This window comes from Triticum dicoccoides, chromosome 1A (assembly GCF_002162155.2).
Source record: "Triticum dicoccoides isolate Atlit2015 ecotype Zavitan chromosome 1A, WEW_v2.0, whole genome shotgun sequence".
NCBI lineage: Eukaryota > Viridiplantae > Streptophyta > Magnoliopsida > Poales > Poaceae > Triticum > Triticum dicoccoides.
In genome coordinates, this window is record NC_041380.1 from 604,765,080 (window position 1) to 604,778,533 (window position 13,454).

The following is a 13,454-nucleotide window of genomic DNA, read 5'->3' on the forward strand; positions in this document are numbered from 1 at the left end:
CAATAAGTTCTGAATGGTAAAGTGTTTGACAATACAATATAGCAATAAGTTTTCCAGGCCCCTTAATCTTGTAGCGGTATCTTTGGTAGTTCTTGCTTAATTCACACCCGTGGTCCGAACCAATTTTGCCAAGTAACAACAGAGATGACATACAACCTGTCATATAGCTTGTCGAGTAGCCCGAAATAAGCATACCTCCATCTCTTCATGAAGAGAAGTCCAAAAAACACCATCCAGGTGCCCGCCACAAAGCCAATAATTGATCCAAGAAGAAAATCTATTTGAGACAAGCCATCTTCAGGCAACCTTGTTGGTTCTCCGTTGGTTGGCGGATCTCTAGGTGGACCAGGACATTGCCTTAGAACTGGATGTCCACAAAGACCAGGATTACCAATGTACATATAGGCTGCATCATCTGTACCGAGGATGTCGAGTTGATTCCCTGAGGGTATCCTTCCTGATAGATTGTTGTACGACAAGTTCAGACGGCTCAGGTATGTCAAATTTGATAAGCTCCAGGGAATTTGCCCACCAAGTATGTTCTTTGACAGGTCAAGAGACTCCAACAATCGAAGGTTGCCAATCTTATATGGGATATTTCCACTCAACATGTTTGATGATAAATTCAAATTTATGAGACCAGCAAGGGCGCTTAGTTTCACTGGGATTTCTCCGGTCAAACTGTTGCAAGATAAATCAATGCTCATCAAATATAGAGCATTCTCTGTGTATTCAAGCACTTGCCCTTTTATCACCACTGACAAGCTATCATTAGACATTCCCATATCAGCCAAACCATACTTGTCACTGTAGTCTTCAGCGAAAGGATCATCTACTGGTGTATAATCATCTGTAGCAGCAGTGCCAATCAAAGCTTTCAAGTTTTCCATATACGGTGGTATGGCCCCGGAAAAGTTATTATTAGATAGATCTAGAATACAAACATCCTGAAGTCCCATTATTTCATTTGGGATTTGACCAAAAAAGTTGTTTGATCTTAATCGTAGGATAACCAAACCAGGCATGGATTTACTAATCCATCTAGGTAACTTTCCAGTGAATTTGTTTTGACTTAGATCGAGGAAACTAAGATTCTGACATTGTTGTAGGAACAAAGGAAATCCACCTGAAAAACTGTTGTTGCTTAGAAGAAGAGTGGTGATTTTCAAGCTGAAAAAACTTAATGAATTGACTCCTGTAGAGTTGTTGCTAGATTGGTTCTGTGGTTTCAACTCTTTTTGGCCACAATCAGGAAGTTCTTTTGAAAGCATATTGTTCGAAAGATCCAAGACCCGCAGTTTTTGCAGTCGACAAATTGACGTTGGAATAGTCCCGGTTATAGAATTGGAAAACAGAACTGCAACCTCCAAATGTGGAGCTTGGAAATTTGGCACAAACCCATCTAAAGAGTTTCTTGATATGTCCAATAACTCAATTGTTCTTGGTAACTTGGGTATCAAACCAGTCAGTTGATTTGACTGCATTGAAAGCGCAACCACCGACATGAAGTCCAGATTGAATGGTAACTCACCGCTAAGTTGGTTTGAGGATAAGTCCAAATGCGTAGCTTGAGAAAAGGTTTCCCAAAACCAATCTGGGATCCTACTAACTAGACCCGTGTTTGACATTTCAAGTTCACGGATGCTCTTTTGCCATCGAAACCATGTAGGAAACTGGGGACCCAAATTACAAGATGAAAGCCATGCTGTATCCAAGTTGAACGGAGGCACCCAATGCGAGTCCATAATGAGTTCCACCTTATTATTAAGTAAGTAGATGAACTTTAAATTCACCAAACCAGCAAAATGACCTTCTGATATCACACCACTCAAGTTGTTGTTTTGAAGAACTAATGTAGTCAGCTTTGTAAGCACACCAATCTCTACGGGCAGTGAACCACTCAAATTGCTGTTTCCAAGGTCTAAGTAAGTCAAACTTTTAAGTGCACCAATCTCCACAGGCAATGGACTGCTCAAATTGTTGTTTCCGAGGTCTAAGTAAGTAAAATTTGTAAGCATGCTAATATCCACAAGAATTGAGCCACTCAACTGATTCCAATTGACATCAAGCATGTTTAAGCTAGTAAGGGTTGACACAAATGGTAAAGCCGTGCCAATGAGGTTGGCACCGACCAAACTCAGCTCTTGCAAATTATTCCAAGAACAATTGGGTAACCTGTCAATCACCTCTGTTATGTCCCCGCTGATGTTGTTGTTGCTGAAATCTAGAGACCTTAAATTACACATATTTTTTAGTGTTCCTGGTATCATCCCCTTTATGTTGTTTCCTTCAATGCTGAAGGTCTCTAACAAGGTCAAGTTTCCCAACTCTTCAGGAAACACGCCTGTTAATTCACAACCATCTAAGTGTAGGCTCTTGAGGCTAGTTACATTCCAGAACCAATTGGGTGCAGCTGAGCTGTTTAAAGGGTTGTATGAGAGGTCAAGCTCCTCAAGAACCGTAAGGTTGTGGTGTTGAAGTGATGTTGGAGTATTACTCTTATTAAGACCACATGAAGACAGAATCATTACAGCCAAACTGGGAATGGTGTTGACTGTATGCAACCAGTAAGCAACTCCACTGAGGTCGACGGAGCCCATGTTAAGATGTTGTAGCGATTGAAGACGCGACAACCAAGATATATCCTTTGAGTATAGAAGACTATTGTATAGCTCGGTGTATATGAAGTCGCACTGTATGTCAAGTTGTACCAATTTGGAGAGATTGCCTAGCTGAGGAGGCACTCTACCCCGAAAATGCATGTTGGAGAGGTTGAGATAAGTCAAACTCTGGAGAGAGCCCAAGAATCCCGGCATAGCCATTGCACTTCCGAGAAGAATATTCCCGCTCAAATCTAGATGCTTGAGATGTTGGAGAGCAAGCAGCTGTTAGCAAATAAACTAGCGTGACAGGTTCAGGTTCAGGTTAGACGTAGTGTTAGGATTCAGTTTCGTCAGTCTGCAGTTTTTTTTCGGTATTCAGTTTCAGTCAAGCCTGAGGACGCGGTATGTGCGATCCCGAGGCCGTAGCTCGCGGCGAGCGCGCACCCCTGATCGTGGGATGGCACGATCCAGTAGAGGGGGTCGTCCTCGATCCGTTTTTCCAGTTCATCAGTGAATAAAAGAGAGCAGAAAACGCAGCAGAAGTTAAGCGCTGCACAAAAAACACCTTGTCTCTGTTTCTCCTTGTCTGTCTTCAGAGAGTGAGAGTTCGAGAGATTGAGAGGTAGGAGGTGCTCCGGCGAGCATCTCCGGCCCGGGGCAGGAGCAGGGCACGCCGCACCGGCGAGATGGTGGTGCACCAGCAGGTGATCCGGGAGACGAGCTCCGCCGGAGTCTACCCCACGCTGACGCGCACCAACTATGCAGAATGGGCTCTGCTCATGAAGGTAAACCTGCAGGCCGAGGGCTGGTGGGCCGCCGTTGAAACCGGCGACGCACCCTTCTGTGACGAGCGCAAGGCCATGGCCGCGATCTTGCGTGCTCTCCCGCCCGACATGGTGAGTCCGATCGGCGCCAAGACCACCGCCAAGGAGGCATGGGATGCGATCGCATCTCAGCGCATGGGTGCCTCCCGCGTGCGTGAGGCCAACGCACAGCAGCTTCGACGCGAGTTCGAGAGCATCTCGTTTCGCTCTGGGGAGACGATCGATGACTTCTCGATGCGCATCTCCACCCTCGCGGCAAACCTGCGCTCCCTCGGCGATACCGTTCAGGAGTCCAGCGTCGTCGCCAAGTTCCTGCGTGTTGTTCCTCAACAGTACGCGCAGGTTGCCATCGCGATCGAGACCCTTCTCGATGTGAGCACCCTGTCTTTGGACGAGGTCACCGGGCGCCTTCGCGTCGTGCAAGATCGGATCATCGACAATGCCGCCGAGTCACAGTCTGGCGGCCGCCTGCTTCTCACCGAGGAGTGGGACATAAAAAAGCGCTCGCCTCAAGGGGACGGAAGGATCGTCCTCCGGCGGTGGGCGAGGAAACCCCCGGCGAGGCCGTGGGCGCGGCCGCGGCGGACGTCGTGGCGGCGGCCGCGGTGGCCCGCAGGGCGGACGCGGCACCGGCTACGTCGACAAGAGCGGCGGAGACAAAGACACATGCTGCTACTGCGGCATCCAAGGGCACTGGGCCCGTGACTGCAGGAAGAAGAAGCGCGAGGAGGCTCACCTCGTGCAGGCTGACGAGGAAGCGGACCCGGCGTTCCTCTTGATGGAGATGGTGCAGATCACCACGACGGAGGCCTCTGCGGTCACGGCAGAGGTTCTCGCCACGGGGGAGGCAAACGCTCCACTCCCCGTCTTCCACAACGAGCAGCAAGCGGAGGTCGTTCCCGGCGCCGTCAATGCGCCGCGGGAGACCATCTGGTTCTTGGACACGGGCGCCTCGAACCACATGACCGAGGACCGCAGCGTTTTTGCCGAGCTGGACGAGAGCATCACTGGCACCGTGCGGTTCGGCGACGGCTTGGTGGTGCAGATCCGAGGACGCGGGACGGTCGCGTTCAGGGTGGACGGCGGAGTGCAGTGCGCCCTCACCGATGTCTACTTCATCCCACGCTTGAAGAGCAGCGTGGTGAGCCTGGGGCAGCTGGACGAGCTCGGCTGCGACATCCGTCTCCGTGGCGGGAACCTGACGATCTTCGATCCACGCCAAAAGCTCCTGGTAAAGGTACACCGCGCATCAAATCGCTTGTACAAATTGGATACGACTCCAGTGCCTCGCGCATGTCTGTTGATGCGCCACGACGGCGAGGCCTGGAAGTGTCATCGCCGCCTCGGTCACTTGCACTTTGAGGCGATCCAACGGATGGCGCGCGGCGGACTGGTCCGCGGCCTACCGCTCGTCGAGCACACCGGCGAGCTCTGCGAGGCGTGCCTCGCCGGGAAGCAGAGGCGCGCCCCCTTTCCCCAGAAGGCCAAATACAGAGCTGAGAGGCAGCTTGAACTCGTGCATGGCGACCTGTGCGGTCCCATCACGCCGGCGACACCCAGCGGTCGGAGTTACTTCCTCCTGCTGGTCGACGATTGCAGCCGTTACATGTGGCTGGTCCTCCTCAGCTCGAAGGATGAAGCAACGGCTGCTTTGAAGCACTTCCAGGCTGTCGCCGAGGCGGAGGCAGGCCGCAAGCTGCGCACGCTGCGCACCGATCGCGGCGGCGAGTTCACGTCCAACGCGCTCGCCGCACACTTCGCCGACCACGGCGTTCAGCGCCACCTGACGGCGCGCTACACACCTCAACAGAATGGTGTGGTAGAGCGCCGCAATCAGACGGTGGTTGGGATGGCTCGGAGCATGATGAATGCCAAGAACATGCCGGCGTTTTTCTGGGGGGAGGCGGTGACCACGGCGGTGTTCGTACTGAACGCAGCTTCACTCGCAGCGTCGACGGCAAGACCCCATTTGAGGTTTGGTTTGGTAGGAAGCCTGATGTGCATTTTCTTCGTGTGTTCGGATGCATTGCTCATGTGAAAACAGCACGGCCACATCTGAAGAAACTTGAGGACCGAAGCACTCCTATGGTGTTCATCGGGTATGAACAAGGCAGCAAGGCCTTTCGGGTCTATGACCCTGTGTCGAGGAGCGTCCACGTGAGCCGCGACATCGTCTTCGACGAAGAGGCGAGCTGGGATTGGAGCAAGGAGGCTGCAGCTGCGTCGGCCGGCTCTTTTGTCGTGCAGTACCCAGTGTACGAGGGGGCCGGAGACAGCACTGAAACAACAGCAAAGCCGGCGGGAACAGACATTGACGCGCCAAGCGCTTCGAGCAAGCGAGCCGCGTCCCCTGGATCGGCTGTCACGGCCACGACGGGTGCATCTGGAGGAAGCCCAAGGACGCCTTCTCCGGTCGCCATGGTGGACAGCACTGGCAGGACTCTGGCCCCCCCGAGCGGTGGCCTGGCGTTCGTGTCACCGCCGCTGCAGCCCCCTGACCTCTTCGACAATGATGACAATCCTGACGCCCCGCACCGCTACCGCATGATGGACGAGATCCTTGGTACGCGCAAGGGCGTGCCACTGCAGCCTGACAAGGACATCGAGGAGGAGGTGCTGCACCTCATGGCAGGCGAGGAGCCCGGAAACTTTGACGAGGCGGCACCACACGAGCAGTGGCGGCGGGCCATGATGGACGAGCTCCAGGCGATCCACGACAACAACACCTGGACGCTCGTAGATCTTCCTCCAGGAGAGAAACCCATTGGTCTGAAATGGATGTTTAAGCTGAAGAAGGACGCCGCCGGCACCATCGTCAAGCACAAGGCCAGATTGGTGGCGAAGGGGTATGTCCAGTGGCCTGGCATGGACTTCGAGGAAGTTTTCGCACCGGTGGCGCGCCTGGAGTCAGTCCGTGTGCTCTTGGCCATTGCCGCGCACCGAGGATGGGAAGTTCACCATATGGACGTGAAATCGGCATTTCTGAACGGCACACTTGAGGAGGTGGTGTACGTGGCGCAGCCCCCTGGTTTTGCACGGCGGGGCGAGGAGGAGAAGGTGTACAGGCTAGAGAAGGCGCTCTATGGTCTCCGGCAAGCACCGCGTGCATGGAACTCCAAGCTGGACAGCAGCCTTGCATCGCTCGGCTTCACTCGCAGCAGGACTGAGCACGCCGTGTACACACGCGGCACTGGAGCATCTCAGCTACTCGTCGGCGTCTATGTGGATGATTTGATCATCACCGGAGCGGACCTACAGGAACTGCGCTGTTTCAAGGAAGAGATGAAGCAGCTGTTCGACATGAGTGACCTCGGGCTATTGAGGTACTACCTCGGCCTCGAGGTGCACCAGAGCGCGGTCGGCATCACCATCAATCATGCGTCATACACGGAGAAGCTGCTGGACAAGGCGGGCATGGCCGGCTGCAATACGAGTCATGTGCCACTCGAACCAAACTGCAAGCTGAGCAAGGCGAGCTCAGCGCCACTCGCGGATGCAACACTCTACAGGAGCATCATCGGCAGCCTCAGGTACTTGGTACACACACGCCCCGACATAACCTATGCAGTTGGCCTGGCCAGTCGGTTCATGGAGGCGCCGACCTCAGAGCATTTCGTCGCCGTGAAGCACATCCTCCGGTACATCGCTGGGACACTCACTGTCGGCTGCACCTATCGCCGCGGTGATCGCCTAGAGCTCGAGGGATACAGCGACTCCAACATGGCCGGCGATCTGGACGACAGGAAGAGCACATCTGGAGCGATTTTCTTCCTCGGTGGCAGTCCAATCAGCTGGCAATCACAGAAGCAAAGGGTGGTGGCGCTCTCCTCTTGCGAGGCAGAGTACATCGCTGGATCAACCGCGGCCTGCCAAGGGATTTGGCTGACGCGCATGCTTGCAGAGCTGCTGAACAAAGGTACGAAGGCAGTTAAGATCTTCATTGATAACAAGTCAGCTATCTCGCTTGGGAAGAATCCTGTTCTGCACGACAGGAGCAAATACCACTTCATTCGAGATCACATCGAGAAGGGGACTGTGGTGGCCGAGTTCATCCGCTCCGGTGATCAGAAGGCTGACATATTGACCAAGGCTCTTGGGCGGACTCGTTTCCAGGAGTTGTGCAAGAAGATCGGCATCCTCGATGTCAGGGGGCGCACCTGAATTGGGGGTTCCAGGAGCTGCGCGCACGCATTGGCAGGGTTGAAGTTTGATCTCTCTGTTACGACTAGCTTAGGGGGAGATTGTTAGCAAATAAACTAGCATGACAGGTTCAGGTTCAGGTTAGACGTAGTGTTAGGATTCAGTTTCGCCAGTCTGCAGTTTTTTTTCGGTATTCAGTTTCAGTCAAGCCTGAGGACGCGGTATGTGCGATCCCGAGGCCGTAGCTCGCGGCGAGCGTGCACCCTTGATCGTGGGATGGCACGATCCAGTAGAGGGGGTCATCCTCGATCCGTTTTTCCAGTTCATCAGTGAATAAAATAGAGCAGAAAACGCAGCAGAAGTTAAGCGCTGCACAAAAACACCTTGTCTCTGTTTCTCATTGTCTGTCTTCAGAGAGTGAGAGTTCAAGAGATTGAGAGGTAGGAGGTGCTCCGGCGAGCATCTCCGGCAACACTTGGCATCAGAGCGTCAGGTCATACACGGGACCATGTCGTACGGCGGCGACGGCTCGAACGCCCGGCAGGGCTCGCAGACTCCTCCACGCACGAGAGCGACGTCGCCGGCCCGGGGCAGGAGCAGGGCTGTAACACCCCAAAAATTTAACCAGGTTTTAGTTATTAAAATTTTGCCAAGAGTTTAAAATTTTTGCATGCAAGTATATCTCTGTTGATTTCAAAACTTTTCTTTTAATATTAAGAAATTTTTCCCAAGTGGATCCTTCCAAAATATATTGGACTTATTTTCCCTCTCATTTAAAAACAAAACATCTCTCAATCAGGAGATTTATTTATAAAATTATTTCACCCTGAACTTTATTCATTTAAATGAGTTGTTTTAAAATTTGGAGCTCTTTTTGAACTACAACCATTTGATATATTTAACTAAAAATTTCACCAAAATTTGGAGATATCATGTGATGTCTCTAAATCACTTTTATGCAATAATATATTTCATTCATTGGATATTTTGAGTTCTACACCAAGTTTTCAAATCTGGTCCAGTGGGCAATTTTACACTATAACCTATTTAAATATTTATTTAAAACTTCTACCAAAATTAGGGGAGGTCAGTAGGAGCATATTATTCCACTTTGTGCAAAAACCTAGTGCTGTTCTTTGAAAATTTTGAGTGAATCAACCTCATTTTCATTCTGGTGCAGCCCTGTGATTTCTACTGCAACCCTATTTATTTTTGCTCCAATGATCTTGTGTTTTCTCCTACTGGTAGACAGCCCTACCAAACCCCTAAATCCAGGAGCATGCAACCCTTGGATTAATTTTGGTTCATGAAATAATGTCATTTATTTCCTGTCCAGAAATGTAGTTTTGCAAAACTTGCACTAACAAGTTTCTTCTTTTGGCAAACTAACCTCACCACCCTCTTGTACATCTAAGGAGGCCCCAACCTAGAAGTTTTGGCTACCCCAAGAGATGCCTAGGTGCATGTGGCATTCTATCGAGCACCCTGTAGGCATGACCAGTTTTGACATGAGTTTTGGCATTGCACTGTGAGCTTGCACCTCTGATCAAACTAGCATGTCCACTAGACTCCCAGTTGCTCCTAACCTCGATCTGGTAAACCCCAACCTCACCTGCGACCTGTAGCATGCCGCGGCATTGTGTCGAGCATCTCCCGTGCGTGCACTGGACGCGCCCAGAGCGCGCGTATTGCACGATGCCGCGCCCGAGCCGACACGCTGGCCCCCCTGGCTTTGGCCCACACGGCAGCACCTCGCCACGCACTCCCCGCCTTGCAGCATCGCGCCAAGCCACCCTGGCACGCTACAGCGCCGCCGCCAGGGCATTTTTGGCGGCACACCGGCGTCCGCAGCGCGCCTCTGCCACGGTCGGCGCCGCCAAAGCCACCTCCGCTCGCCAGCTCGCCCTTGGAGCAGTGCCCACTCGTCCGCTAGCTCCTGCCGTCATCCCCAGCCACGCCACGTTGCCCTGCAAGCTACAGAGAGGCGGTTCGCCGGAGAGCTTATCCGGCCGCCGCGGAACCGACCTCGACGAGCTATAAAAGGAGGCCCCCGAGCTTCCCCGAGCACACAGGCAACCTTAGAATGCTCCCCTAGTTCTCCTATGGCAGCCAATCGACCCGGGGAGGTCTTCTTCCCCACCTCCGGCAACTACGGCCGCCACCACTGCCCTGGCCAATTCGGCACCACCAGGGCCTCCCCCTCTCCGTTCTCTCCACCAAGAGCTTCCTCATCCTCCCGTGAACCTTTCCCTCTACTCGATTTCGATCGGGGCTCACTGCGGGAGAATTTTCACTCCGCCCCCGAAGCCTCCTCCGCCGCGAAGCTCGCCGCCGGCAGCTCCCTCCGTCCCCACCGGCCTGGCAACCACCGGGAGGACCGCACTGGAGTGGCGTATCCATCCCCGCCCTCGGGGCCCCGCGAAGAGCTGCCAGTCGCCGGCGACGATCGCCTGAGCTCCGCCTCCGCTCGGGACAGGGGAAGGAGGGGGAAAGAGAGACTAGTCAAACCTGACTAGTGGGACTCTCTGGACCCACTGTCAGCGACCCCGTGCCTGTCCACGTGGGATTAAGTGAAGGCGTAATCCCCCCCCCAGTACGTTTCCCCCGCTCCGAAAGCGTATTCCCCTCCGAAACGTTTTCTTTTCTGTTTTATTTAAATAACAGATTTTGACCAGAACTTTGACTGGCTATAACTTTTTAAATACAACTCCAAATGAAATGATTCTTTTTCCTACCTCTCTCAAATTTCACCTAGTTTATTTTAAGATTTATTTGAAAAAATTTCAGAACAACTTTTGGTGCTGTTTTTATTTTGTGTGTTAATTCTTTTATATTGCTAAAATAGGATTTTTGAAGAGAGGAGAAATGTTTCAAGTTTTGGAGTGCACCCTGCCTTTCCACACATTGAAGGCAAGCATTCTGAATCCCGGCATAATATTTTTGGTGTGATCATTGATACATTTATAACACCACCGCATTTCGAAGGACTTGTTATTTCATGTAGTATGATCATATGCATGAGTGCATATTAGTGATTTCCATGCTGTTGGAAATGAACACACTTGTGATGATAATCACCCTCATGTGCCTTGCATGCATACCGGTAGGAACCCGGGAAAACCTCTGCCTTGGGTAGGCATGAGTTTGTCGCCGGTCTCCGTCGGGACGGTTATGTCTGGTATGGCATGGCAAGGTGATGTGAGCGGTGACTCTGTTGGTTGAAATATATTCGTCATGCTAATCATGCAGGGAATACTTAAACCTCCTGAGTCGACCGTAGATCGAGTCTTGTGCCAGTAACCCCCATACTTGTTTCGTACTACCACTCGTCTCTACAGCAAGTAGAGTAGGGTTCAGTAAGTTGTCAACCTCTTTCTAGCACACACCGTACAGAGAGGCCATGGTGGAAGATACCGGTTGTAGGTGGTAGGCAGGCCAACTGGTCCGGGGGCATGGGTGTTTCCGTTTGGGACCGAGAGGGGAGGCCACCCCTTAGAGCGCGCGATATAAATTTGATCCCATGCTACGCGAGGTTGTAGCCTCCCCACTTAGAGTTTGCTTAACAGGTGTCGTGGGTGATTCCAGACACGTGTGAAATAAGCTGGTGTGTGCAAGTTAGGTGTGTTTTCAACAAAAAGATCGTAGACGGAATTAGTCCCGATGGACTAAAGAAATCCGTTACTCGTGGGTAAAGAGTACACCCTCTGCAGAGATTAAACCTATTCGAATAGCCGTGTCCATGGTTAAGGATTACAGTCTGGGATGGGTCAAGTGTCGGTCTTAGTGTCGGTCTTCGGAGGTGAAACTGTTAACCAGAATTGGAACTACTACCTGTGACTTGTGATAATTATGATTATTATTATTGTTGACTAACCCGTGATATTATTGTTATTATCGAGTATCTCTGGGATGGTTCTACCTCGGGGATATTCACTATGATTGTTTATTTTAAGGCCCTTTATGTGGTGTCGCTCAGACGCCCGACTGTGGCATTTCTTTTAAAACCCTTTATGTGGTGTCACTCAGACGCCCGACTGTGGCATTTCTTTTAAAGCCCTTTATGTGGTGTCGCTCAGACGCCCGACTGTGGCATTTCTTTTAAAGCCCTTTATGTGGTGTCGTTCAGACGCCCGACTGTGGCATTTCTTTTAAAGCCCTTTATGTGGTGTCGCTCAGACGCCCGACTGTGGCATTTCTTTTAAAGCCCTTTATGTGGTGTCGCTCAGACGCCCGGCGGTGGCATTGCTTGTTATTTATTTCATAAATTTTAATACTACTATGTTATTGCATTATAAATAACCGCCTGCACGCATCAGAATTTTATTTGCTATTTTTGACTGACGTCATGAGCATAAAATATTTTCAGCACATCATTGTTATATTATACCTGTGTTCAGAATGTTTGCGAGTACATTCAAAATACTCACTGGCTTGTCCCTGGCTATTGTCTTGGCCAGATTTTCTTGCACGAAGAGGAGCGACGCGATGACAGCCCCGACACCTAAGTAATGGAGATAGCAGCCTCGCGAAGATAGGAGTTAACCTGGTCAGCTGTTCCCGTGGGAAATGGAGTCCCATAGACACTGATGTTTCACAACCCGCTTCGGCCATCAACCACTAGAAACCATTTGTTGTACAGGCCAGAATGGCCTTGTACTACATATTTTGTTTTCTGCTTGGAATTTCTGTATCAAGTTGGAGCCTCATCAGCTAACAGTAATCCTGGGGCTGATGAGCACGACGGTCTTTTCTGGAAATTTATTACCCGGAAAACCGGTCGTGTAAGTTAGGTGTGTTTTCAACAAAAAGACCGTAGACGGACTTAGTCCCGATGGACTAAAGAAATCCGTTACTCGTGGGTAAAGAGTACACCCTCTGCAAAGATTAAACCTATTTGAATAGCCGTGTCCATGGTTAAGGATTACAGTCTGGGATGGGTCAAGTGTCGGTCTTAGTGTCGGTCTTCGGAGGTGAAACTGTTAACCAGAACTGGAACTACTACCTGTGACTTGTGATAATTATGATTATTATTATTGTTGACTAACCCGTGATATTATTGTTATTATCGAGTATCTCTGGGATGGTTCTACCTCTGGGATATTCACTATGATTGTTTATTTTAAGGCCCTTTATGTGGTGTCGCTCAGACTCCCGACTGTGGCATTTCTTTTAAAGCCCTTTATGTGGTGTCGCTCAGACGCCCGGCTGTGGCATTTTTTTTAAAGCCCTTTATGTGGTGTCGCTCAGACGCCCGGCTGTAGCATTTATTTTAAAGCCCTTTATGTGGTGTCGCTCAGACGCCCGACTGTGGCATTTCTTTTATCTCAGACGCCCGACTGTGGTATTTCTTTTAAAGCCCTTTATGTGGTGTCGCTCAGACGCCCGACTGTGGCATTGCTTTTATTTATTTCATAAATTTTAATACTACTATGTTATTACATTTTTATAAATAACCGCCTGCACGCATCAGAATTTTATTTACTATTTTTGACTGACGTCATGAGAATAAAATATTTTCAGCACATCATTGTTATATTATACTTGTGTTCATAATGTTTGCGAGTACATTCAAAGTACTCACTGGCTTGTCCCTGGCTATTGTCTTGGCCAGATATTCTTGCACGAAGAGGAGCGACGCAATGACAGCCCCGACACCTAAGTAATGGAGATAGCAGCCTCGCGAAGATAGGAGTTAACCTGGTCAGCTGTTCCCGTGGGAAATGGAGTCCCATAGACACTGATGTTTCACAACCCGCTTCCGCCATCAACCACTAGAAACCATTTGTTGTACTCACAGGCCAGAATGGCCTTGTGCTACATATTTTGTTTTCTACTTGGAATTTCTGTATCAAGTTGGAGCCTCATCAGCTAACAGTAATCCTGGGGC

The 13,454-nt window shown here is 50.7% G+C and overlaps 1 protein-coding gene across 1 annotated transcript; it reads right to left on the minus strand.

Moving 5' to 3' along the window:
• Positions 1–2,868, minus strand: LOC119295147 (receptor-like protein EIX2). The gene has a single exon (XM_037573488.1). It carries the CDS (start codon positions 2,820–2,822, stop codon positions 102–104), a length of 2,721 nt encoding a protein of 906 aa, XP_037429385.1. The 5' UTR covers positions 2,823–2,868; the 3' UTR covers positions 1–101.
• Between the last annotated feature and the right edge of the window lie 10,586 nt (positions 2,869–13,454).

Bases quoted from the DNA above. Each gene is read 5' to 3' on its own strand.
- LOC119295147 (XM_037573488.1), bottom strand. From the start codon at position 2,822: ATGGCTATGCCGGGATTCTTGGGCTCTCTCCAGAGTTTGACTTATCTC.